This window comes from Ictalurus furcatus, chromosome 2 (assembly GCF_023375685.1).
Source record: "Ictalurus furcatus strain D&B chromosome 2, Billie_1.0, whole genome shotgun sequence".
In the NCBI taxonomy this organism is placed as follows: Eukaryota; Metazoa; Chordata; class Actinopteri; order Siluriformes; family Ictaluridae; genus Ictalurus; species Ictalurus furcatus.
The window spans coordinates 5,207,860-5,235,431 of NC_071256.1; the positions used below are offsets into that span (position 1 = coordinate 5,207,860).

Below are 27,572 nucleotides of genomic sequence, written 5' to 3' on the forward strand. Positions count from 1 at the left end.
ACTGTTTCTGTTGCAGGTGTCGTACATTTGTTAGTGTCACGATCAGAATCAAGTGATAAGTCTGGTGGACACACTCTGTCCGTTTCATTGAATGCAGGTGTTCAGGGTTGTTCTTTGGCTGAGCATCCAGTACTTGATCGTCTCCACGTATGCTCCCCAATTTCCACTTCATACATCAGTGGTCCAGCTCTTGTGTCTATCCGCCCAGGTGTCCACTTGTTCTCTCCATAATCACACGCTAAAACTTGCTGTCCAACATCAAAACTCCTTGCTGCTTTACTTGTCAACTTGTTGAACTGTTTATTCTGCACTTCTCACCATAAGTTAGGATTTAGAAGGTCAAAGCGAGATCTCAGTTGTCTGTTCATGAACAGCAGTGCCGTCGTCTGGTTTATTGTTGCATGCACATTAAAGTTCATGAAGTTTTCAAAACTCTTTTTCTGTGTGTGTGTGTGCGCGTATATATTTTACATAAGCACGGATTTTCTTATCTCTCTGCAGGCTCACTTCGCTCGGGTCCTCTCGACACCAAGTTTTTTCAACTATTGTAAAAGAGGGTTTTCTTTTTAATTTCTATATTTTCTATTTTAGTCTAATATAATTTTCCAACAGTTTCTGGAGAAGATACTCCTCAAAACAGAAATAGTCTTTTCTGAGGTGGTAGATTTCATTGGTATGACCTCGGGCCACTTTGAATGAGCGTCCACAGCAATTAGAAACATGGAAGTCATGTATGGCCCAGCAAAGTCAGTATGCACTCTTTGCCATGGTGCAGACAGCCACTCCCATGGATGTAAGGGTACCTGATAAGGTACATTTTGAATGTTATGACATCCTGAACAGGATTTTGTGAGATCCTCGATCCGTTTATCTATTCCCTGCCACCACACGTAGCTACGAGCGAGGCTTTTCATCTTGACTGTACCCAGGTGACCCTCATGTAGGTTCTCTAACATTCTAGTATGAAGCTTAGCGGGAACTGTAACACGAGAGCCACACGTCAGAGTTCCTTGGCGTACAGACAGTTGCTCACATCTCACTGAAAACTCTGGGATCATAACATTTCCATGAGCTGGCCAACCATGTGGCTGACATCACCGGAATTTCGTTCCTGGGGTTGAAGATGGACACAAGGGGCTGGTGGTCTGTCACTAAGATGAACTTTTGGCCATAAAGGTTGTGATGGAACTTCTTTATGCCCCATACTACACTAAGGGCCTCTCGATCGATCTGTGCGTAATTGTGTTCTGCACTCGTCAGAGATCTTGAAGCGAACGCAATCAGACGCTCAGATCATAGTGTGTGACAAAACGGCACCAATGCCATATGGAGACGCCTCACATGCCAGTCTGTCTGTAACAGTGCATTAAGTGGGTGCAGTACTGTAGAAAGATTTGGGAGAAATTTGTGATAATAGTTTACAAGGCCCAAATATGATCTAAGTTGTGACACGTTTTCCGGTCTAGGTGCCTGCAGCACAGCTTCAGCTTTCTCCTGTGATTTGTGTAAGCCATGTTTGTCAATGACATGTCCACAATATGAGATTTCACTCTTGAAAAACTCATACTCCTCTCTCTTTGCCTGTAGACCATACACGTTTAGCCTGGTAAGTACTTTGCTGAGGTTTTGGAGATGTTCTTCATCATTCTTGCCTGTCACAATTATGTCGTCAAGATAACACTGTGTTCCCGGTATATCTTGAAGAACCTGATCCATTGCTCTTTGCCAAATGGCTGGAGCCGATGCCACACCAAACACAAGACGATTGTACTGGTACGATCCCTTCTGAGTGTTGATGGTTAGAAACTTCATACTTGACTCCTCAACGTCCATTTGGAGATATGCCTGTGATAAGTCAACCTTTGAAAACTTCTCCCCTCCTGCCAGAGATGAGAAAATATCTTCAGTTCGTGGTAGGGGTACTGCACAGTGTGCAGTACAGGGTTAATACTCACTTTGAAGTCCCCGCATATGCGAACACCTCCACCTTTCTTGATTATCGGCACGATGGGTGTAGCCCAATCACTCCAGTCAACCTTGGAGAGAATGGCAGATGCCTCCAAGCTTTGAAGTTCAGCATCTACTTTAGGACGTAGTGCATAGGGCACTGGACGTGCTTTATGAAATCTCGCCGTCGCTGTTTCATTTGATTAAATTTTCACCTTCCTGCCTTTAAGTTTACCAATGCCCTTTCCAAACACTTTTGCATTAGCATTCAGGAGCTGTGACAATCTTTGGTCAGAGCTACAGTTTGTGCTGTTAAGGCCTGTTGATGATGTGTTCAGGGCTTTGATGGTATGCCAGTCAAGCTGGATTTTTCTCAACCACTCCCGTCCAAAAAGAGTGGGCCCTCCACTTTTCAACACATAAATCTGAATCTACCTTCAGTTTGCCTTTAGGAGACACCTTTTCACCTGTGTACGTCTTTAACATGACTGAGGTCTTTTCTAACGGTAGCTTTAAAAACAGTCTGTTGTAGACAGCTTCAGAAATCACAGACAAAGCTGAGCCTGTATCCAGCTCCATTTTCAGTTTTACACCAGACACATTTGTTGTTATCCATATTATTTTCCTGTCTATTTCAGTCATGCTATGCAGTTCTAGTTTCTGCCTTTTTGCACCATTTAGGGACATTTTGTGCATTTCATTTTCTACAGTCTTCTTTTGTAGCCGAGATGCATCTGTGGCTGCTGTTTCCATTGAAATGGCAATGGCCTGATATTCTCAAAAATATCTTAATTATTTTGATTTAATTTGATTGATTAAGCCTAAGCCCCAGTATCAGAGTCCTGATATTGGATTCATATAGAGAATTTAAACAGGTGATCGGCTCATCCTTTAAAAATCTCTTCTGGTCTGCAGCAGAAAATGTTGTGATTTACAAGCAGGGAATATTAATAATTGCAGTACTTCTATTATTAACTGTAAATGTTATGTTTACAGACTGTGAGCTGGTGAAGAAGACAGGGGTAGAGGGTGTGACTGTGTTCACAGGAGAGTCTGTAGTTCTGCCCTGCGTCTGCACTGACCTACAGGACAAACCAAAGTCTGTAAAATGGCAGTTTAATAGAATCAATCACTTTCAGGAAATTTACCCTGAACAGACTGGACCTCACAGAAACAGAGTCAAACTGGTCAGTAACAACGCTCCAGGAAACCTCTCTCTACTCATATCAGACCTGACTGAAGAGGACCAGGGACTCTACAGATGTTCTGTACAGGCTGATAGCAGAGATGTCAGATTATCTGTTAAAGGTACATGTTTTCATTAATGACTGTGAGCATGCTTTACTCCAGTGTCATGTGCCATATTACTAACAGAGATAAAAACAGTCATTAGTTTTAATAAGTTTTGTCTTTTCAGTAGGAAGAAGAGAAACTTCAACACACTCGAGGAAAACAGACACAACACCTTCATCAGAACCACCTCAGAGTAAAACAACAAACTCTGCACCTGCATCATCCTCAACAACACTGGAACAAGATAGACAGCAAACACACAGCAGCCTCCCTCTAGGTGCCAGAACTTTTCATCAGCAATGAAAAAATACTGTATTATTACATTTATTAACATTTTTGTTGTGTTTTATTATACAGTTTTTGGCATTCTGGGAGTTTTACTGCTGGTGATATCCGGTGTAGTGGCATTTATTTGTTGGAGACGCAAAGGTACAACACACACACACACACACAAAAAAAAAAAAAAAAAAACAAATTCTGAGATTGATGAACTGAAACCTGTAGAAGCAGCAGCACTTCTGTAAGTGTCTCTGGATAAGGAAAATGAAATTGTGTAGTTTCCACTAGAGGTGTGATTTCTGAGGTCTTTTCTCTTTAGGAGGAAGATGTGGAGAGAACGTGATCACTGAAGGACGTCCGGACTGTAAGAGAAAGCAGAAGGATCAGGTTAGTGTACATGTAGTTAGAGTCATCTTTAAAGTCTTTGAGTCCTACTGTATTCCTCATTTAATCTCCCGTCAATTCTGCATGACTTCTACAATAACAGTTATAGCAGATTTAGTTGTATTCGTGATACACTGCAGGTAACACACATGAACCACACATGCTTTCACTGAACAGTGAGTTATAGGAAAATATCTTCTATTAGAGTTTAGTGTTGTCTTTACCGAATTTTACTTGCCTCTTGGAGTCCATAGTAAAAGCCACATAATTTATATATCTGTCTTTCCACAGACTGAACCTGATGTTACTTACTCTACTGTAACCCACGTGAACACAGCCGGAGCAGCACGGGTCCAGATCAACGCTGGAGACAAAACTGAATATGCCAGCATTCTAACAAACTAATCCACAGTAAATATCTAGAATAATACTGAATACATACAGTATATTAAATACACACCATGGTAAGCATGATAAGCATGTTACTGTGACTTTTTTTATTTGACCATTAATAGCAGATTTAATCATATTTGTGTGCTGATGGATAATCCTACAAATTATATTTTGAGTGTTTGTCATTTATTATCATTTATTATTTTGTATCATTTGTTTTTTTATTTACATTTGTGGCATTTGGTAGACATCCTTATCCAGAGCGACGTCCATTTATCTCATTTATACAACTGAGCAGTTTGAGGGTTAAGGGCCTCGCCCAAGAGCCCAACAATGGTAGCTTGGCAGTGCTGGGGCTTGAACTCCTGACCTTCTGATCAGTAATCCAGAGACTTTAACCACTGAGACACCACTTGTATGTTCTAGAAATCTTTTGTCATCACCCTGTTTTGCGTAAGATGACCGCTAGAAGTTCTTTTGTGACTGTCGTGAGAAAGTCTCTCTGGACTGAATTTGTGTTTCTAAACTAGTTGTGGTGAAATTGTTGTGAAAACGGTCCTTATAGCATGTTAAAGGGTGCATGATAGTGTGCTTGTTGAGTGTGGAGTATCACACAGTATTCTCTGTGCATGGCACAACTTTTATTAACTTTGAGAAAGAGGAAGTAGCCATTTTGCCATCAGTCCCCACTGCCCTGGCCACAGTCTCGCGGTACCTGTGACATGCTGAGTGTCTCACAGTGGCTCTGAAGTACCATGAGAATGCTAGTTATGAACGCAACTGTGGTTTTATAAACTGCTAATACTTGTCAGAGGCGTGTGTATGACCTTGCAACAAAGTCATAAAGTGACATGATTGTAATTTAGCATCCTGTATAATCTTGTAAAGAGGGGCCTTAAAGGACTCTAGCACATGTGAGGAGGGGAATTGCTGTTACACCTGCTGTCAGTCCTTAATAATGTCTGCCACTTGTCAGAGTGGCAGTGAACCAGCCTCATGCTGATGAATTGTGCAGCTTGTTCCACTGTGAGACCAAGTGCTGGAAATAGACATCGCGCATAAACCACTGACATGAACCGCTGACATGAACCAATCCTGTGGTTGCGCGGCATAGATTACATCTGACACCCTTAGCATTCAGTGTTCTAACACAGAGCAAATCTCACTTTGCCTGGAACATAGCATCCTCTTTTCCATAAAGAGAAGAAGAGAAGGAAACATAGGACTTTGGCTTATATACAGCATGGTGTAGCTATAGGGTTAATTAATTTATTTATTAATTCATCTTCAGTAACTGTTTTATCCTGGTCAGCTTCGTCATGGATCCGGACTCTATCTCAGCAACACTGGGCACAAGGTGGGAGAATTCAGATGGGATGCCAGTCCATCTCAGAGCACCATTCACACACTTTCACAGCTGGGGGCAATCTAACATAGTAAACCTGCATGTTTTTGGACAGTGGGAGGAAACCGCACACACAAAAACAAGGAGGACGTGCAAACCTCTGCACAGACATTAACATGATTTAATTTTCACCTTTTAACGATCTATAAGGATCTTGTTGATTGCACAATCATGTCTACACTTTATTTTGTGTTCATGTCTTATTCTAAGTCTTCCAGGCATCTCACCAGGTCTAAACATCTTTTTATGTTTTCTTTACATTAAGTTTCTCGCTCTTTTTGGGTTTGCTTGTGCACACACTTCTTAAATAATATAATATTCTCATAATTTGAAAATATATTCGAAATTTTACTTGAAACATTTGTAAAATTCCTGTAGCTTATTTGTATCTTATATATTTTCATACTATTTGCAGTGATGAAAATAAATTTTTTAAAAATGACAGTGGAGCATGACATTTGAAAGTTTTATTGTAGCACAATCACATCCCTAATATTTTCACATAAATAAACACATTTGAAGCACAGAATTTCACCAGAATCATAACGGATTAAAATTATGAAACCAACAGCCTCGAATTTCTGGCTGCAATAATTACTGCACACCACCAGATGTGGCTGCGCTCTGAGTTTTCAATGCTCCAAAGCTTCAGCTCAATCGGAAAGAAGCCTCAACAAGCTTTTTTAGCATTGTTATAAAAACATGGGAAAATTTACATTGAAATGTAACTTCTTTAAAGAGTTGTAACTCATAAGCAATTATTTAAATCTCATTTGTTAGAAGAGGAGGACCTTATGAAAGACATTTTCTGCTTGCTGTAAATAAAGGATCAAAATTGCTCTTATAACAATCTTGTCTGGATAACGTTCATATGAGAAAAGCTGGGAGAGAAAACTATTTTTTGATTCAATGAAACTTTTTATCCCTCAGATAGAGTTACAATTTAGAGATAAATGTGAAGCAGATTTTACCATTAAAGAATTGAACCAATCAGTTAACTGCCTTTGATCAGTTGATAAATCTCTTGGGTTTGAAAGACAATCTGCCAACTTTTACAGATATTTCTGGAGCTCCTTATGAGAACTTTATTGTTCACACTTTTTAAGCCAGGAAAAAAAAAAAAGAAACTTATTGGAAAATAATCACCCTATAACTCTGTTAAACACAGACTATAAAATGTAGACTCATATCTATGCTTCTCGTCTAAAGAAAAAGGTCTGACACAGGTAATCAGTGAGACACAATCTGGCTTTATGAGACAAACATCAATACATAATAATATCCGTTTAGTACAAGATCTTCCTGATGATAGTGGTGAGGTTTTAGACGATGGGTTTGTTCTGTTTCTTGACTTTCATAAAGCTCCTGATAAAACAGAGCATCAGTTTATGGTTACAGTGCTTACGCTAGATTATTGAAATTATATTATAATACAAATGGTTGCATTTCTTTATTACAAGGATCCTCACATCTTTTGAAATCAGTAGAGGTATTAAACAATGCTGCCCAGTATAGTTAAAGCCATTCCACGTCTATTTTTAATAATGGTGAAAAATTCTACAACTGCCTTAACATTACACTTGTCATACATGGATGTGAAATTCTGGAAACAGACGTCTCAAACAGGTCATTAAAGTAGTATGTTTGATGAAGTTTTGCATCCTGTATCAAGTAAAAGAAACTTAATTTTGGATTTATTTCATGAAATTGAATGTAGGAAGTGTCGGACAGACTACACTGGCTTTCCTGTTCCCCCAAATGTTTTTAAAAAATCATTTTAAAGTCTTAAATAATGTGTATCTTACAAATAATTAGTTAAGAAAGATGTTTAATTTTGACCGTAACAGCTGCATCTTTGACGAGCATATAGAAACATCTGACCATCTATTCTCTGAGTGTAGTTTTGTTAAAACTTTTCGGGAGGACATACCGTATCTAAATGCCTAGACACAAAACATATCAAATAAATAAGACAAAATCATATTGTATTTGGTATGTTAATGGAAGACAAAAAAGTTGAACTACTTGTTAAGAATTTATTGCTTTTGGGAAAGTTGTACACAAGTTGAAATATATGAAGTCCTGGTTTACATCTTTCAAAAAAGAATTATTTATTTACTTAGAATCACTGAAAATAATAATAATAAACACTGCAAAAAAGTTAGATCCTTGTTTCATGAATGAGTATTATTATTATTATTATTATTATTATTATTATTATTATTTAGAAGCCCCCTATGGTTAAAGGAAGGAAAAAGGTCTTCTTCCTCTTCTTTCTTGGTGCTATGGTGCCTGGTTCGTGGACTTTACACTCTTTGTTGTGAGGATGTTTTGCAATGTTGTGTGCAAATGTTTCATCTTGATTAATTAAAATAATAAATAAATAAACATAATAAAATTTATTAAAATTGGGAATTCCTGACTGTATGGAGTGATGCAGGATGACGTCATTTTGTAACGCCGAAACCCGGAAACGAGTTAGCATTTTATTACTTCCGGTTCCATCGTCCCGAAGTCTGAGGTTTTTTGAATGGGATTTTTGTTAAAAGCCTGAAATAAGGTCTGTGGTGAACACAAGCTCAGAATATTCTACCACATAAAATACACCAGTAATACCCTACTCGTGATTTTTTTAAGCTTTTACGTGTATTTGGAAAAGGCGGTTGCTACATGGGACTACAGACGTTGTCGGGGACATTAAACGTCATCACGCCGAACAGGAAAAACTTTGCAGATAAACTGGTTCAGGTTTGTTGTGCACAATTTCAAAAAAAAATATGGGGATGAAGATTCACCCACAGAGTAAATCTGTATTATGGAAAATGTTTTTAAATCAAGTTTGGAAAAGTTGTCGGAAGCTTGGTGATGGTGACGTTGAAGTCGCGCGACCGTGGTGTAATTCGTTTATAGCATACAGTTAGCATTGTATTTCTGGAGACTGTATTTAGGCTTCAAACTTCATAAAAGTTGTGTTCATTTGTGAAACTTTTCTTGATGGACAAAACGTGTTAGTATTGTTCACTATTGTTGATCACAGAGCTTATTTTTTGCGATAATCCAAAAGCCTATGGGAAAATCCTATTAGGTTTTTGTCGAGGGAACCAGTCTGATGCTAACTTCCGGATTCCGGTACAAACAACATCATCCCTGCGCCACTCTGTGAACTCAACCGATAACAACCTGCTCGCAAAATAAATAAATAAAAAATGCATCCAATCACAATCCTGTGTGTTTCACCATCAGAGCAAAACTAGCCAATCTAAATCCATCATGCTTCACACTTGACATCAGAGTTACCCAATCACAATCTTGAATACGAGAGCGGTTATTTACATCTCTACCCATATTCCGATGAATCCCGCCTCCAGCGCTGTGATTGGTTAACACCGACCCATTTCTGCGCTCCGATTGGATGTTCGGGTTACATCCTAATCCTGAATACGAGTGGAATAAAAATAACAACACATCTGAATTTGAAGCAGCGAGATACTCGGTCCAGTCTGTCAAACTCCGGCAAGTGACATTTTCTCTCAGTTTAATATCCCAGTGACACAACAAGAGCTTAAAGTTTAAAGGTTTGGTGAAATTATGAGCTCTGTTTGAAGAATTAATGTTAGTTAGACATAATGGCAAAAAAAAAATAAAAATAATGAAGGCACCAAGTTAGCAACACAGTTAAAATGAGTTAGTAAGGAGTAAGAGGTTAGTAAGGAAGCAAACTAGTGACCTTAGTATTAGTCTAATCTATCTTTCATTCATTCTTAACCCAGATCAATCCTTATAATGATAGAAAGTTGATAAACATGTAGTCCATTCAGGTTTATTCATTCATCCAGAGGACTTTCATCCAATGCAGAATAAAACAGCCTAGCAAACTTATAATATTACTTTATAACCTCTATTATTTACCTAACATCTTATTGCTATCAAAAGCTTCCTATTGAAGCTACACATTTTATTTTTAGGTACATATAATCACTTTTGTACATATTCAATCCTGAATATTTTCTGTTTTGCTGTACACAGTTTGTCAGCCACCTTCTTCTTGTCCATCAGTAGAAAGGAACCACCAGTGATCAGAGATGACGGACCGCTCACAGCACAGCCGTCACACTCTGTACACTTACTTACCACTTTACTATTTATTATACCTATCTTGTTTGTACACCTGCGTGTACAGTTAGAGAGAGTAATTTGTGTTGCTGTGGGGTATGTATGGTGTGTATGGGGTAGCGCTGCCTTCAGGTTCACTGGTTCGATTCTGAGCTCAGGTTACTGTCTGTGTGGAGTGACGCAGGTTTTGCTGAGATCTTTACGCTTGTCCTTTTTTCCTGCTTCTAACACATCAACTTCGAGAACCGACTGTTCACTTGCTGCCTAATAAATATATCCCACCCCTTGACAGGTGCCATTGTAACGAGATAATCAATGTTATTCACTTCACCTGTCACTGGTTTTAATGTTATGGCTGATCGGTGTGTGTATATATTGCATAATATATCTACAAGTATACTATAGTATGGTATGATTGTACTATACTTTATACTTCTACAGCTAGTAAGGAAACATCTGAGATTCAGTCATGTCCCGGTCGAATTCACATCATTGTATATCCTCACAGGCAGCAGCGATGCCCAGAAAAAAGACCAGAACAAAGAAGCATAAGAAAGAACGAAAGAAACGCAGATCGTCATCGTCCTCCAGCGAGGATCAGGTAAGGATGGGGAGATTCTTAAAGCATTAATGTTTGAAATTGTTCATTCCTGCCTGTTCTTCATTATTATATGTTTTAGGGGACAGAGGACAGAGAGAGACGCAGAAGCAGTTGCAGGGACAAAAACAAGCATGTGAGCAGGTGAGGTTAGGTATTTATCTTCATCTCAGCCTCAGAATCTCGTAGCTGATGATGGTGTACTATGCTGAAGTTTTGTATATAGTATACCGGACACTTTAATAAGAACACCTGTACACCTACTCATGCATACAATTATCCAGTCAGCCAGGATTAAGTTTGGGATTCCATGATTAAAAACAAAAACTCGCTCTTAAAGAAAAAAACAGTTATGTATATCCCATTTTGTGAGTAATGAAGTTCATTAAGACTTCGGACTTTCTTTTTCAGGCTTGTTGTTACGACGCTTCTACTGAGTGCACAGAAACCAGTGATAATGATTATGAGGTAAGTTTAATGGAATTGTCCATCCCTTATAATGAAGACTGTGTGTGTTTTTGGGCGTCACGTTGTTCTGTTACGACTGTAGATGCAGATAGTTGAGGAGCTGCATCTGGCTCGCTCCAACAGACAACTGCACGTGTAGGTGGAGAAGAGTTACGGAGAGCTGACCAGCATGGACGTAGACCCGGCAGACGAGAGCGCCACCATTGCACTCAGTAATGTCACCACTGGGTAAAAGGGCGTGCATGAAAACGTACAATAGGGTCGAGTTTGAAAATGAAATGCAGTGCGTCGCAAATACAGTTGTGCCCAAAAGTTTACACACCCCTTGTTGAATCTGCAAAATCTTAATACTTTTAACAAAATAAGATGGATCATAAAAATCCCGTGTTATTTTTTATTTAGTACAGTCTTTAATAAGCGTTTTCACATAACAGATGTTTACATATAGATAATAGCTGAATTTATAAAAATTACCCCGTTCAAAAGTTTACACACGCTTGATTATTAATACTGTGTGTTGTTACCTGGATGATCAACGACTGTGTTTATGTTTTGTGATAGTTGTTCACGAGTCCCTTGTTTGTCCTGAGCAATTAAACTGCCCACTGTTCTTCAGAAAAATCCTCCAGAAAAATCCTTCAGGTCCTGCACATTCTTTACTTTTCCAGCATCTTCTGCATGTTTGAGCCCTTTACAACAGCGACTATATGATTTAATATCCATCTTTACACACTGAGGACGACTGAGGGACTCGTACACGACTATTACAGAAGGTGCAAAAGTTCACTGATTCTCAAGAAGGCAACACGATACATTAAGAACCAGGGGGTGTAAACTATTGAACAGGATGATCGGTGTAAATTGTTATTTTTTTGTCTTCTGAGAAACATGTAAATATCTTATTTAGCTTCTGAAGGGCAGTACTAAATGAAAAAATAAGATCTTTAAACAAAATAATAATAATTTACACAGATCATCCTGTTCAAAAGTTTACACCCCCTTGGCTCTTAATGTATCGTTTTTGCCTTCTTGAGAATCAGTGAATGCTTGCACCTGATATAATAAGGAGAACGTGAGTAAAAATGTGTGTGTATGAGTATGTTTGAGCATACCAAACTCTACTGGACTCTATTGTACTCACATGCACAAACTATTAGACCAAATTAAGATGTGTCCATGTAGGCTAGCGCTTTGCTGTTTCATATATGTGTGTGTGTGTGTGTGTGTGTGTGTGTGTGTGTGTGACATCTCAAGGTCAGAAACAGCAGCAGGACCCCCTCATTGTGCTTGACACCAATGTTCTCCTCAGCCACCTGGACTTTGTGAAGAGGATTAGATCCCATGGACTTGGAGGTAGGAAGACAGTGGTCACATGCTCAAGTATGAGAGCGACTGATATTGATTTTTTTTTATAACCGATCCCGATTATTTGCATGTTTACATGCCCGATAACCTATATCCAGAACCGATATTTATTTACTGTTTTACTTCTGTTTTTGACACAAAGATAACACCATCACTGAACTGAACAAACCGTTTTATTTATAACAATTTTGTCAATTTCACTTCCTCCTTGCATACAAAATAAAACAACTCTTATTTATACACGAATAAATAAAATGGTCTATAAGTGTGCAAAAAATAAAGTGCACTGTTACTAAAGTGTCCTTTTTTAGTAACAGGCTGAATGTGGAGGGTAATGACGATCTGATGCTGCAGTGCTGTCTCCAGTACAAGACGTTGTATCCAGGGGGCACTATCATGCTGTGCACGTAAGCCGTACATTCAAGACTCAGAATTGTTCAGGCATCTTTAGGAGGACATCTTTGGGGGTCACATCTGGAATTGTTTGCTAATTGAACAAAAGACCTTGTTTTTATCTTCTGATTTGCTCACAGTGGCCTGCTGGACACCTTTGGATATTTGAATAGTGCTTTTAACAGTAAACAATGTCACAATACACAATAATCTGTTACGAGCATTTACATTTTTAATGAGCGAGAGAGAGGGAGAGTTATTAACTGTTTAATGTTTAATTGTTAATGGAATAAGTAAAAATAAATAAATAAATAAAACGGATTTGATTGAGGTATTAACACAACATATCTGGTGTAACTTTAGTAATAATAAGGGACGTTACAAATGTTTTATTTAGCTCTGTTTATGTTTAAATAGCAGTCCTGATATCGGATAGTGCTGTAATAATTCATTATATTCTAAAAAGTCAAACAGTCCTGAAGCATATTATGAAGAAAAGTCCTGGGATAGTCTGATCTAAGTATGAGTCCAGCAGCAGTTCTTAGGTACAAATGTACAAAGGTGAGATTATCCACTGAGATTACCCTGAGGGTTAACTCTAAACTGTTTTTGGTTCTTTTTTGTTTTTGAGTTTTTCTTTCATCGTTTCCATTATTTTATAGCAACGATAAGAACCTGTGCAGTAAAGCTCTGCTGAGTGGAGTCAAGGCCCTGATTAATGGGCGTTCCCTAAAGTGGTTCTCATCCTATTTATATAGGAGAACCTTTGCTGTGGAATTAGTGAGCTCTATTTCCTGCTCTCAGCCTATCTCATCTGGGGTTCCTCGAGGTTCTTGTCTTGGCCCTGTGCTGTTTTCTCTATATATGCTCCCTTTGGGATTAAACTCTCAAACACAGTGTAGCATATCATTGTTAAGTAGACCATACCCAGGTGTATCTGCCTCTGAAATGTAATGATGACTCCAAACTGTCATGTATCAGGAAACTCTGGACTCGAGTTCCCATCAGACACTGCACTGCACTAAATGTCACATGACCACCTGCATCTGATTCACGTTTCTGTTAATGAGCACTCTTGTGTGTATATAGCCACTGTCTGCACCGTTTCTCTGTCTTTCGTTGTCTTAGACTTCCGTGTTCCATGTCACTGCATTTTGTTTCATGCCATAGTGGTTTGCCTAGTTGTCTTAGTGTCTTTGTTTTGTTGTGTATTTGTTTAATAAACGTTCTTATCTGCGATTGCTTCCGAACCCATCCTTGATTCGTGACACAAACTTGCATCTCTGCTTGATTATTTGGATGAAATAACGGTGTGGATGGCATCCCGTTTTTTGCAGCTTAATGAGTCAAAATCTCAAATGGTGTTTTTTGGTCCATCAAAGTTAGCCAGACAGCTTTCTCTACATCTGGGCCCTTTAGCCACCAATGTTAGGAATGTTAGGTGAGGAGCCCTGGTGTGATTTTTGATTCTGAGTTGAAATGTGAAAAACAAATAAATTTTACAAGAATCTTTTCTCATAGTATGAATTTCTTCCTTGGTTCCTCTGATTTTCTGTACACACCTGTCTTGTCTTTCCCCTGATTGGTTCTCATATGTAAGTTCTGTGTTTTCCCTCCTTAGTAGAATTTGTTTCTGAGTAGTTATTATCTGATGTATTCTGCATGCTAGATTCTTGTTTTTTACCCTTTCTAATTTTCTGGTGTTTGTTTGTTGTTGTTTTTTTATTATTTTTTATTATTATTATTATTATTATTTTTAATCTTGTGAACAAACCTAATGAGCCCAATGAACCTGATTATCTGTAGACCAGCTGTAGTAGCAGCTTTATAGCACAAGATGTCGCTATTTAGCCGCTTAGCCATAGCTCACTTCCGTCTACTGGTGTGTGGGACTCGGTCCATCAGGTTTCCTAGGGGTCATCTAACAATCTTCACTTGAGCTCATAAAGTATAGAAACATTAATGCGAGGAGAAACTTTACACATTCAAAACACTTAGATTAATTTATAATGCATTCATTTGTTTATTTAGGTAAAATTTCATCTAAAGAAATGGCTACAAGCAAGCATTAAGAAAATGATGCCTAAGAAAGATAAGAATGCTGATACTATGAAGTAAGATAAAACCACCACATGAGATAAAATATCTCTATTTTATTTTATTTTTATTTGTAGAATAAATATTAATGCTGCATATAAAAAAGTAAATTGAGTCATGGAAAGAGTGATGAAATCACTCTTCAAAAATAAAAAATGAGACAGCGGTTGTTGTGGTTTCCTGATAATCACACTATATAACAGAGAGACACTCAGGCAGTGTGAGTGTGTGTGTGTTGTCACTTTGAGGGACTGGTGTGTGTGCAGAAGAATCAGTAATGATGAAGTGCTTGTATCTTTTGTCTGTTGTGTTTCACGTCGCTGCAGGTGAGTGAAGTTATTTTCTATTTTCTATTACAGAAAGGAGAGAGAATATTAGCCAGTTCTTAGTTCAGCTGCTTTGTGTTTAGTTCATGTGGTTTCTGTCCAGACTGGGTTTACAGTAGGCCGTAGTTCAGCCCTGTTCCTGAACAACCAAATTGTCCAAAGACAGCAGTAATCTTTATACACAAGGTAAACATACACGTCATGCCTTGTGTTATAATCTCCTTATTTAGACCTGTTCAGCTTTGATCATGTGGATTTTTTCTTCCTGATTAACTTCAGTCTAAAATGTACTGATGAAGAGAGGTGGGTGAATGAATAAGGAGGAATCTACAGTGAGATTATTTTACATCCCTATAATACTTACAGTGTATGTTTTTACACATTTACTGAATTACATCTCTCACAATCTCTGTCTTAGTGAATGTATCTATAATAACTCATATAAAGTGTAATAGAAAAGTTCTTTTCCTGTAACTTGTAACTGTCACGTCTTCATTCTGGTCTTAGCTATAAATAGATGCGTGTGAATTTCACACCTTTTTCTGCTGTCTCTCTGTCAGTGACCATCTTCACTTCCTGCATTTTATATGAGGGACAGCAGAAAAAGGTGTGAAATTCACACGCATCTATTTACAGCTAAGACCAGAATGAAGACGTGACAGTTACAAGTAAATGATTTTTCTATTACACTTTGCATTATTACATACATACATATATACATAGAGAGAGTTTTTGGGTTTTTTTTTTAAGTTGCATTCCTTCCAAAACTCAAGCGCGGTCGATGTGGACTGAACTGTGACACTCTCATTACTTTGACAAAATTCAAAAAAATAAATTCAGTAAATAAATAATAATAACAGCTGATTTCCAGTTTAGCGTTACACAGCTGTTGTGTTTTTGATTCATTACCATCTATACAAAAGGGGAACTCTGTGGATCTATGAGCAGTGTGGTGATGCAGTGGGTAGCGTTGTCTCCTCACAGCTCCAGGGTCCCCGCTTCAGTCCTGAGCTCGGGCTTCAGTCTGTGTGGAGTTTCTGTGCTTGTTCTCCCCATGTCCATGTGGGTTTCCTCCGGGTTCTCTGGTTTCCTCCCACCTCCTAAAATACACCTGTCGCTGGACTGACCAAGATAAATTGCCCCTAGTTATAATTGTGTGTGTGTGTGGTTGGTTGTGTTTCCTGCAGTTGAATGCTGTACAATTTCTTTACCTTCTGGAGCGTGGTCAAAAACGTGGAGGAACAGTTCAGTGAATCGATCGTGAGTTGAGGTGTGTTCCCCTCCTTGGTTCCAGACTGCGGTCGTCCAGGTTAACTCCTTGCCCTTTGAGAAGGTTAATAAACTGATCCACCTTACGTTCTTCAGAGAAATACAGAGAACATTGGAGTAGGAACCCTTGACACTGAGCAGGCAAAGGGTCAAGCTATGTACAAACTTATACAAAAAAATATTCGGAGTATGAGACTATAATGATGAAACAAGAAAATAAACATGGGTCGAAAATAGAAATGGCACGCATGACTCAAAGGCTTGATACATCAGATGAGGAAAGCGAGCTGAACAAATCCTCCACAAAGTCTATGTGTAGTGAGCGTGTTTATATAGTGTGGAGTGGTGATTGAGTCCAGGTGTGTGCACTCAGTAATGGGGTGAGCTTGAGCGTGTGAACTGGGAGTTGGAGTCCATGGTAGCCATATTTGTAGTCGATGGTAGCCATATTTGTATTCGGAGGTGCATGCTGGGAAATGGAGTCAGATGCCAAATTCTGTGTTTACATGGCAGACACATCATCCTCTTTTGTGTAAGAAGACTGCTATACATGATCTTGTTTGGGATTTTTATGGTGAAATTTGAAGTCTCCTGTCTTCATGTAAAAAAAAAAAAAAAAAAAAGTGTGAATGAGTGTGTAAAGACCTACCTGTTCACCAAGGACTTAAATTACTAAGTACTTCATCCTGAACTAACCTCTCAACACTGTGTTTAGACTGATGGTACTCTTAGTCCCTGTCCTAGTGAACTAGCATGAGGACGTGTTTTCTGAGAGAGACTTCGGAGCACTTCTGTAACACACTCTGGATAAGAGCATCTGCCAAATGCCATAAATGTAAATGCTAATGTTAATCTTTTTGTGCACACTTTTTTCAGTCTGCTTGATCGATATCTTACATGCATATGTGTGTCTGTATACAGTATGTGTAGTGAATATATATACTTTTTGTCACATTCTTGGAATGACCATGGTTTCATGATGTGATTTTGAATATTCTCTCTGAAATTTGTGTATTTTTGATTTACTGGAGTATATTCCAGTGTTTCTGAATAATTCCTGTTACATATACTGTAGTAGCTTCTATACAATTGTAATGGAACATATGTTTATGTAAAAATAAATTCAGTGATGTATCTGGTAATGCACTGTAAACCATAATGTTGTCTTTATTTAAGCGATCAAGTAATCACGACAAAACATTACTTAAATTGTTGTGTTTTGGACCCATAAATCAAAAATCTAAGTTAATTTAACTTATTTACCTACAAAATAAATAAACTTAAGATTTCAAGTGTTCTGAACTCAAAATCATGATTTATTAAAATAGCTCACGCTGGTCTTTCTTTGATGTGATTGGCCATGCAATGATTTCCGCCTGGCAACAAGTGAACTAATGCACTGATTGGTAGATAATTATAAAAGGCGGTTCTCATGTCTTGTCTGTTGCTGGTACTGGTGCAGGGAAATTCATCATGAGTAGAAGAGACGATTCCGTGGGTGTTTACAAAGAAATGCCAATCATTTCCCCTACATATGGAGACTTTTGTGACACCCTGTATTTAAGTACTTTTGAAATTAACACCAAGTTAAGTGAACTTAATTAGTTTAATTCACAGGTTCCCTGGTGGACTAGTAGCTAGCATGCAGCGCTCTGACTACCATGACCCAAGTTTGATTCCTCTTCAGTAAACTATAAAGTACACTATATGAACACAAATTTAAGTGAACCTAACAATTTAAGTACAGTCGACATGAGCACCAAGTTAATTCAACATAAATATACAAGTTTTGGGAGACCCCATTACTCGATTAAGGGTGTACTCACACTAGACGATGGGTACCGTGCCTGAGCACGTTTGACCCCCAAAGTCCAGTTTGGTGGTGATCGCTCCATACCATGCCCAGGCCCGCTTGAAGAGTTGGACTCGAGCATGATACACATCTAGTGTGATCGCTAACCGTGGCCGAGCACGAAACTCGAAACGTGATGTCAATGATGCGACTGTCAGCTTCCTCTGTAAAGATCTTCTAATATGTGACGGACACTGCGCTGCATAATGCTGCCTTCACACATACAGCAATTTTATCACTGCAAGTCACCAGTCACTGTACTATGAAGTCGCAGTTAGGCGTTCCTATTACTGGTTGCCATAGTAACATGGGTGGTACAACTAACATTCGTGGTACAACTAACACTTTTGACAACAAACAAGTTTTCTTGCTGCTGAAATGAAACATTTTGGAGAGAGAGGATATAAAATTCACCAGTGTATATATGCATCATATCTTACGAGATGAAGGAGAAGCGGTGTGTGATCAGCCGTCTAACTGCGGCAAAAGCACAAGCGCCAATTAGCTTAGCTTATGGCCTTAGTACGTTTAAAGCAAAATAATAGTAATGAAACACTCTCACTGTTTGTTGCAATTGAGCAAAACCCGGGTGTAGCTCCTATCTCAGTGAGTGAGTGTCACCATCAGGTTGTCATTCACTATGTGTTCGATGGTGACCGGGAGCCGGACTGCAGCTATTTGGCTGTGGCCTCCGTGTTTTCTGGGTGAAGTGTCTGGCTTGGTGCTGCTCGTTCCCGGCCGCCGAAGCAGCGACAAGCCGGACACTTCACCAAAGATAGGAGCTACACTGGGATTTTGCTCAATTTCAACAAAAAGTGAATGTTTCATTGTTATTTATTTATTTATTTATTTAATAATAAAACATTTTTGCTTTAAACCCACTAAGATCCTAAGCTTAGCTAAGCTAATTGGCTACTGCCACAATGGCGCTGCCTCTGCTAGTGAGCAGGGGTGGTGTGTGCTCACTCTTCTTCACTCCCATTGGTAGTCGCTGCACCAAGTCGCTCCAAATTTGCATAAAGTTAAACTTTGTCGCGTCGCTGGACACGCCCACATCCGGTCGCCAATGGTCGCTGCCGCGCATGTCACCGGAAGTCGCCAGATCTCATTGAAAATGAACGTCTCTGGTCGCATTGTCGCTGTGAGTCGCTCTATGTGTGAACGTACCTTAAGTGATAAATCTATTAGGAATGTGAGAGTGCCATGTGTCACTGTTCCCCAAACAACTCCAAATAATCCATAATAATAATAACAATAATAAATATAGCTGCAAGCAGCAATTAAGGGGCCAAGCACTGAAGAGGCTAAACAAGGAGCTAAACAAGCATGGCAGGGAGCATCAAGACCAACTGTAAAAAAAAAAGGCAGTTTTAGACATTTGTGTATGATTTTAGGCAAAATGGTTGAACGTTCATAAATACAATCAATTGTTATATGATTTAATTGCTTATCATATTTGATCAATAGGTGACGCTGTGACCAAATTAATGTGATGTGATGTGGTCACTGTGCAGTTTCACTGACACACAAAGTTTGGTGTCAATATGCCAAAGCCTTGCAGAGACAATTAAGTATATAACAGTTAAGTATATGAACCCTAACTTTTTGCTGGCATGGTCTGAAGATGATCTGAATCGAATTTGATGAAAATCGGGCCAGCGAAGGAGAAGGAGTTCAAAAAAGAATGTTTTCAACGAAATTCAAAATGGCAGACAGCAAGTTCGATTGACCAGGGCATCAATGGTATCGTTGTTCTCGGCATGACTCACGGAATCTATCAAGTCCAGTGTCATTCCAATAGGCCAGTGGTTCTCAACCAGGGAGAGATCGGAAACGGGGCGCAAAACACAGATAGGGCATCATTTTGGTACTCTGTGTATTTTATTGCTTTTCAAATAGAATGTGCATAAATGGAAAATACCCAAGTTATTGGAAACTGCCTTGAGTTATGTTAGCTAAGTTTTATTTTAATAATTCCCATTATTATCAACAGCAAGGTTGTTCACACTAACTGATGTGTAAGTTTCAATCATTTACAGTGTGCATTCATTTGGACTGTTATTATTTCCTGTGTAGTTTGTTTTAATGAAACAATCATTTGATCATAAATGCTTGTGAATGATCGATAGATTAGACAGATAGGTGTATGACAGATAGGTAAATTAGACAAATGGGTGGATGACAGATAGACGGATAGGTGGATGGGTAGATAGATAGAAAGATAGATAAGCACAGGATAATTATGTAATGACATGGCAGATATAACAAAGCTGTTTTTTCTATTTATTATTATAATTTTTATTTAATTAAAAATATCAGGAAGCATACTGTTGTGGATAAAAAATGTCATAAAATAAACATAAGGGAGACCTAGCATCCAGCAAAGGGGAGAGGAAGGACTGACGACGGGCACCTAGACACATAGAAGCGGGATTAGGCGGACATTGACAAATTGGAATTACACTTTAAAGATCTTTAAGAGCAGTAGTAGTCAAAAAAGTCAAAAAGAGATATACGAGCTGAGCTGAGGAGTGCTAATACACACACACACACACACACACGCTCGTACAGTCAAGGGCGGGCAAGTAGACACAACATACACACACACTCTCTCTTTCTCATACACACACATGAATAACTTTAATAATATCTTATAGTAATAGAGAAACTCTATAAAAAAACAGAATAGTAGGATATGCAGGACAGTAGAACTGTAATGATATTAAGAAGTTGGAAGTACAGTAAACCGCTTTTCAAGTAGTATAAATATATATAAAATAAGAAATATAGTGCAAATATGAAAATAAATTATAAACTAGAAATACAGGAAAATGTAAACTTACTCATGACTCAAATGGTGAAGGTTCTTGTCTCGCAAGGAAGGCCTTAATTTTAAGAAAGAACCATGAGGAGCCATTTATAAGGGTGGCTGAGTCAAGCTGCCCCCCCGCGAGATAACAGTAAGACCAAGGTCACTCTAGATTGTTTAGTCTTGTCCACTTTCTATTTTACGGGTAATTCAAATTCACTGGTTTCGATTCTCTGGGTAACTGAAATTCTCTGGTTTTGATTCTCTGGGTAACTGAAAATCTCTGGTTTTTGTTCTCTGGGTAACTGAAACTCTCTGGTTTTGACTTTCTGGGTTATTAGAAATCCCTGGGTTCTGATTTTATGTGTAAATTGAAACCCCTGGTTTTGATTCTATGTGTAAGTGGAATAGCCCTTTTCTGGAACATAAAAGTAAGGTAGATGAGCTCTTTTTTAACCCTATTGGTAGTGAGATCGTAGTCTTCTTGAAACATATGGGTTATTTAGTGGCTAAATTTGAGCCAACATTTGGCGACCCAGATGGGACTGGTCTAAGATCTATATGTCTGGAATCTCTCCCGTGGGACTTCGCTCTCTAAGCAACAGATAGGCCGTGTAGGAAGAAGGCATTGCAGACGCCTGTTATTTCAAAGCTCTGTTTTAGTGGTCTGTTGTTACGATTGGGAAGCCCCGGGGTGGGAAGAAAGACTAAGTGGGTCTCCAAAAGAACCTTGAGTGAGTGAGAAGAGGTAAGAGAAGTGTAGATTGTAGAAGATTGTACTTTTTGTAATTGTATAAAGTTCATAAGACTGTGTAAGGAAATGGTATATGTGTTGTGTGAGTGAAAGTCCTGCAATACCGCTGGAGGAAGGGAAAAAAGGTAGAAAAAAGGTAGAAAAAAGAGAAGAGAAATAGAGAAATACTCCAGGGCTGGGATAGGAAGCAGGTGGAAAATGAGGCCTCAGACCCCAGATACCGGCTACTAGACTAGACTAGCAGACTAGTGGCGGCTGCATTGGTGGGGACCCCTAATACCGCTGGAAAAAGATAGATAGATAGATTAGATTCCAGGGCTGGATAGAGAGGGGAAATAAATCCTGGGGCCCAGGTCCGGGTCGCGCAATACAGCGTGCCCGGTGTGTGAATGGAATGTGTACTAACAAATGTGTGTGCTTATAATATATGTGCTTATAATGTGAGGGCGGTGTGAGAGCGTGTAAGTTTTGGAGACAGGGAAAATTTTTATTAGTGCTCTGAACATGAGCTCCATACCTAAAGAGATATGTGTGTTGGATAAGTTGGATAAGATTTAGAGAAAAGAACAAATTTTTGGGGGGAAAGTTGGATTTAATTTGTATGACTGTAAGCTTCATGCATACGGAGCTGGTATGGAGGTGCTTTATACTTTGAAAACTTCATGTAGTAACATAAATAAGTGTAATAATGTGGAATACAATGTGTGTATGGGAGCTTGCCGGCGTTGTTGATAGAAAGGGGTGTATGTGTGTGTTCCTATCTGTTCTTATCTGTGCAAGCAGGCCTGCCGTCTGTGTGGAAAGAAAACAAGGAAAAGAAGAAAAATGTGTGTGTGTGCGCACTTCAGATTGAGCTGAGTAACATAGAACAGTGTGAGATTTTTTAAAAATTTGTTTTAATGTTTTGAATCTGGTACGGACTTTCTGTGAGTCGGGTGTGGCTGTGTGTATTATAATTTTATTGGTATCAATAACTGCTGTGTGAGTGTTTTAAAAATTGGGGGAGCATGCAAGAACATTGTAAATATTTTAGGCATCTGTCAGACTGCCCATTGTGTGAATAAGAACTTCTAGACCAGTAATATATAACAAAATTGTTGAGAAATCAGTGAGTCAGTCCATTGGGACCTTTCCTTAATATTCCATAAATTATGAAGGTGTTGTTCAGTTAAATGACAGATAATAATACAATTTAATTTTTGTTTAATTACCCAAAATTGGGTAATATTGAATAGGTAAATATTATGACTAAGAATATTGTAAAAATGTAAGAATTGCCGGACTGGCCGTTGTGTGAAGCTGTGTGAAACAGTTAAACTTAAGGTTTATAAGATTAATTGAAGCACTTACTTAATTAATTAATCGTCATAAGTAAATTGATTGAATGTATGTACTCTGAGTGCATGTGAGTCCCTAGGGAGGCTGGCTGGGCCGAGTACGGACGGAAGGGAAAAGCGGGCATAAATCGGTACGAGATAGGCTAAGCAGGCTGGAACAGCAGGACAAGGTAGGAGGAAGACATTTGGCTGTGAGGGATAACTTAGTGGATTTAGGGGGCATGTACAACAGACTCTAAGGGCTGAGAGGTGTGAGACACGGCCAGAGTTATGGCTGAAGGTAAGAAAAAGATGAGCCCGATAGAGAGGGTGATAAGCAAACACTGTACAGATGAGAAGGACATTAGGCATTATTGTAAAAAATGGAGTGAGAAGACTAGTGGTGAGTGGAAATGACCCGAGGAAGGTACTTTTGATGAACAGCTATGCCAGATAATGAAAGAGAGATTAGCTGTATGGAATGAACAGAAAAAAGGCGTGAGATTGAGGGAGAAATATGTGAAGGCAGAGAAGATAGTGGACTGGTTTGTGGAGGCAGGGAAAGAGGAGAAGGAGAAGGATAGACGGCAGAGAGAACGAGCAGAGGCGGTGATACGGAAGAAAGAAGAAAAGGAAGCAAGCCTAGGAAAAAAGATAAAAGAGGCCGTTCAGAAGGAATGGGCCGAGGCCCCGCCCTCATATAACCCTCAGTACCATCCTCCAGCGAGGCCTGTCGGAAGTGCCCCACCTGCCGGGCTCTACATGATGCAAGACCTGGAAGACAGAGAAGATGAATGGAAGGAAACTGAGGTGGACATACAGGGAACATTCACCGGATACCAAAGAATGAGGCATCGCATGCGGGAGGATGGAGAACCTATCAAAATGGAAGAAGGAGCTGCCGAATACGAGGATAGAACCCCGGTCGAGAGCGAAAGCCCACGGCTGGACCTCCCACAGGTAGGCAACAAGGAGAGGGACAGGGAACTACAGGAGTATATGAAAAACTGGACCCGCACTCCGGGGTGGCCGGAGCACGGGGAGATTCCCCCCAGCACTGGCACCCCGAGGCCAGGGTCAATGCCGAGGGTGCACAAGCAAAAAGACAAGAGACTGGGGGAAATACAGGAGCAGGAGGGGCATGGGACCAGGGGCAATCAAGAAGGGCGTAGGAGCGAGAGAGGGAGAGAGCGCGGGCGAGAGATTTGTTTTTCTTCCCCTTTTAGTTATCTCACGCCCTACACTAAAGTCAAGGTGATTCAACATATATATATATATATACGTAAATATATTCCTGTAAAAAAAAAAAATAAATAAATAAAATAAAACAAAAAAATTAATCAGTATTTCTTGAAGCTGTCAGTCCGTAGAGAACTTTACTAACAGTTTATGTGTTGTGCGGTGTGCCACATAGTTTCTTCTGCACAGGCATATCGACATCTTTGCCTGATTAATGATAAAATTGACATGTGAACCTGTTCGTTTTGAGTGATATTAATAAAAAACCCTGAAAAGTAAAACAGACCCGAGGTTACAGTCTCTGGCTGATCCCCGTATCAGGCTAGGTCACATCCTCCCTGTTGAGATAATGTTGAGCCTAAACATTTGGTTTTAGAGAGCAGTCTACCTTCATGAACTGACTCGCTAACAAGAGCTGGAATAACCATAACTAATTTGTGTATCGGTGATTCCTATACGGGTACGTGTCTATACAATATCTTAAGCAGTGTAAGTGCGAATTCTTCTGGCGTGTGGTATTCATGTTGCATAATGCTGAATAATTTCTGCATGTTTTCTCTTTAAATGCTGGTTATGTCCAATGATAAGTAATTAGTAAGATCAGATGGCAGTAGTAGTCTGCATATTTTAAACTCTCTGTAAGGTGTTGTACGCATGTTACAGATGTGATATCTGAATCCGTAACATTAGAATAAGGTGATGATTTGAATACTTAATGTGGAATTCGGGTTTTGCAGGGAGTACGAGTATCTGGATTAGGCAGCCTCGCATAATGGTTCCTTTTGCCGACATGTTGTGCTGATGTGAGTTTGGGAGTTAGTTTAATTACAGTCCCTTTACAACAGTGTAGTTTGAAGTGATTTGTTTCTCTTCTGAACCTTAGAGTGGTGAATAGAATAAAGTAGTTGTGTAAATATGCAAATGCGTATGTGTGGGTATGTATGTGTATGTGTGTATATATGTATACACACATATAGGCTATTCGGTGTGCTAGGGATATGTCATACAAAGTATACGAGTTAGGTTAGTATACGAGTTGCAGTATTTAAATGATACAAAGCAGTGGTCACAAACTCGAGGAAAGGAGGATATACTGCACAATCTGTGAATTGAATTGATAAGACGTTATACGGCAGCTGAGAACTGATAAAAACTGAGAGCTGAGAACTGGATGCAGGTGTGTGTGAGCTGGGAATTGCAGTCCATGGCAGCCAGCCATGTTTGTGGACCGCAGTGCAGGATGGGAAATGTGGTTTGTGACATGAGTAGATTTAACACTACCTTAATATGGTCAAATACAGTTTAAATGAAATGGATAAAATTATAGGACGAATCTTATGCCTTTCACAATTGGGCGCTCAGTAAATTGGTGAATTGGTAAATTGAAATAAAGTTCATAGATGATAAATTTTATTTTAGACTAAGTTAAATACATATTCACATTCCTCCAAAGTGAGCGACATTTAAATGTCATATATGTAGGGTCTGAGTGATATTTTGAGTGTGGTATAAGTTAATAAGAGTTAAAAGGGGTACATGCATGTCCAGTTAGACTAAACACTATTGTGGTATACATAAAACCAAACTCACTAGGTTGTTTTGAATAGTAATTGGGGGATAAAAGTGACTAGGGGACTGTAAATACATATCTAGAGATTTCAACCTCATTTACTCTATTATTGGGATTATCACACATTGGCACAGGTGGGATATTAATATGTTAGGTTAGTGTACACCACAAATTAGTAGACTAAAGGAATTTTGTTTTCCTTTCTCAATATCTATCTGGTAAATGAAAATCAGGAAGGGATAAGAATGTATCTTTGCCAAGTGGGTTTGTATTTTTGAAAGTAAACGGACTAGAACTATTTTACAGGATAACTATACATGAGAGTGGAAAACCCCTTTGAGAGGTGTTATTCGTGTGATTAGAGCAGTAGAGGTTACTTTAGTAATATTTAAATGATTTGATAGACCAACATTATTTAATCTCTGCAGCAATATTTCCTGATTCACTGTGTTGAGAGCCTCTTCTAAATCAACAGACAGGGAAGTGCAGAGGGTACCGTGACATTGTTTTAAGACTTTCAAAACAACAGTTGTGCTGATATGTTTATATGACCTTAGACTTCTTGCAGACTGATAACATGTGAACGGTTCACTGAAAAGGGTTTCTACAAGGGACAGGAGGCTTTAGGATTGGACTGTAATGATCTAATATAGTGGGATGTCCCTGATTTAATAAGAAATAAAATAAAATAAATAAATAAATAAATAAGAAAGCTGATTTCCAAAGGTCTGGTATAACCCCATTGTCTAATGAAAGATTAAAATGATAAATTAAAAGAGATGAAATAATATCAACTGCTAAGTTTAGAAAGACAGACTCCACACAATCAGGGCCTTGTGATGTGTTTATATTGAACTTGAGTGATCTGTAAACATCAGAAGTCTTAACACGTTAAAAACTGAACTCCTCATTTTGAATTGTTTTTAATAGCTTCCTGCTTTATTAAAATCAGGGTATAGTAAATCACGATAAATATTCACCGTTTTAAGGCCTAGATCTGATGCATAAATTGAACATTTAATGATGGGTTTTGCAGTTGTGTGTTCCCAGTTGTCTGTCTCCAGTTTCCAGTACTATTGTCCTGTAAACAATATCTTCGATCCTCAGAAAAGGATGAAGGGACATGCCCACTTAGTCTAACATTATTACAGCAAGCTGTGATAACAAATGCGATAAGTTCTGCAACACAACCAACCCACCCAGTAACCATTATCTATAGTATGATGTATATAGAATATATATATATAGTGGCCACTCATACGTACGGCAGTAGTAGTAGTAATGAATGATTAGGGGAAGTCAGTTAATCACACTTATAATCGATGTAGGCAAACAAACGTATAATCAAGGTAGTTAGATTCGAAATAAGATATATATATATATAGTTGAAAGGAGAAGTAAGTTAAGGGTTAAGAGTTATGGCTAGGTACATCTACACATGTCCGGCGCAAAGTGGATGTAGGGGGGTCCTAAGGCCCATTCTCCAGCTGCCAATCTACTATGAGACCCAGGGGCGCACAACGCTAGCACGTCTCCCACCAGGTCTACAAAACCTCCTCAGCTCCTATTCGGATCAGTGTTGCGTAGAAGTGGTTAATGTAAGGGACCCATTTGAGTACGGGGACGGGCGCAGGGATTATGGCTTTGTTAGAGTAATCCTCCGACAGCTAGCGGGGGACGGCCATGGGGTGCGGCAGAACCA

At 39.0% G+C, this 27,572-nt stretch overlaps 2 protein-coding genes and 1 long non-coding RNA gene across 9 annotated transcripts; 2 read left to right on the top strand and 1 right to left on the bottom strand.

Moving 5' to 3' along the window:
• The first annotated feature begins 2,836 nt into the window (after positions 1-2,836).
• Positions 2,837-4,415, top strand: LOC128619901 (uncharacterized). The gene is made up of 5 exons (XM_053644405.1): positions 2,837-3,255; positions 3,365-3,517; positions 3,598-3,669; positions 3,839-3,906; positions 4,195-4,415. The coding sequence occupies exons 1-5, from the start codon at positions 2,934-2,936 to the stop codon at positions 4,306-4,308; spliced, it is 729 nt and encodes a 242-aa protein (XP_053500380.1). The 5' UTR covers positions 2,837-2,933; the 3' UTR covers positions 4,309-4,415.
• A 3,888-nt stretch (positions 4,416-8,303) lies between these two features.
• LOC128620002 (transcription initiation factor TFIID subunit 3) lies at positions 8,304-12,957 on the top strand. 7 transcript variants are annotated; one of them, XM_053644639.1, is made up of 7 exons: positions 8,304-8,449; positions 10,323-10,415; positions 10,495-10,556; positions 10,824-10,880; positions 10,963-11,092; positions 12,135-12,233; positions 12,557-12,957. In XM_053644639.1, the coding sequence occupies exons 1-5, from the start codon at positions 8,372-8,374 to the stop codon at positions 10,970-10,972; spliced, it is 300 nt and encodes a 99-aa protein (XP_053500614.1). In that variant the 5' UTR covers positions 8,304-8,371; the 3' UTR covers positions 10,973-11,092; positions 12,135-12,233; positions 12,557-12,957. The 7 variants fall into 7 exon arrangements, 6 of the variants coding, with proteins under 6 accessions (XP_053500614.1, XP_053500596.1, XP_053500606.1 ...); XM_053644621.1 differs by lacking the exon at positions 10,963-11,092; XM_053644631.1 differs by lacking the exon at positions 10,963-11,092 and having other exon boundaries at positions 12,563-12,957.
• Positions 12,958-15,628: 2,671 nt separating this feature from the next.
• Positions 15,629-20,512, bottom strand: LOC128620135 (uncharacterized). Its single transcript, XR_008388091.1, has 3 exons — positions 18,157-20,512; positions 16,273-16,412; positions 15,629-16,183 (listed from the first exon to the last, which is right to left on the bottom strand). It is a non-coding gene; the product is annotated as an uncharacterized LOC128620135 (long non-coding RNA).
• Between the last annotated feature and the right edge of the window lie 7,060 nt (positions 20,513-27,572).

What these genes read in the sequence shown, in the direction of transcription:
- LOC128620002 (XM_053644595.1), top strand. Translation starts at nt 9,114, where the DNA reads ATGTTCGGGTTACATCCTAATCCTGAATACGAGTGGAATAAAAATAAC. An exon ending in AGTCTGTCAAACTCCGGCAA is followed by an intron (nt 9,219 to 10,326) that starts GTGACATTTTCT and finishes CCTCACAGGCAG; the next exon opens with CAGCGATGCCCAGAAAAAAG. An exon ending in CCAGTGATAATGATTATGAG is followed by an intron (nt 10,881 to 12,134) that starts GTAAGTTTAATG and finishes TGACATCTCAAG; the next exon opens with GTCAGAAACAGCAGCAGGAC.
- LOC128619901 (XM_053644405.1), top strand. Translation starts at nt 2,934, where the DNA reads ATGTTTACAGACTGTGAGCTGGTGAAGAAGACAGGGGTAGAGGGTGTG. An exon ending in TATTTGTTGGAGACGCAAAG is followed by an intron (nt 3,670 to 3,838) that starts GTACAACACACA and finishes TTTTCTCTTTAG; the next exon opens with GAGGAAGATGTGGAGAGAAC. An exon ending in AGAGAAAGCAGAAGGATCAG is followed by an intron (nt 3,907 to 4,194) that starts GTTAGTGTACAT and finishes GTCTTTCCACAG; the next exon opens with ACTGAACCTGATGTTACTTA.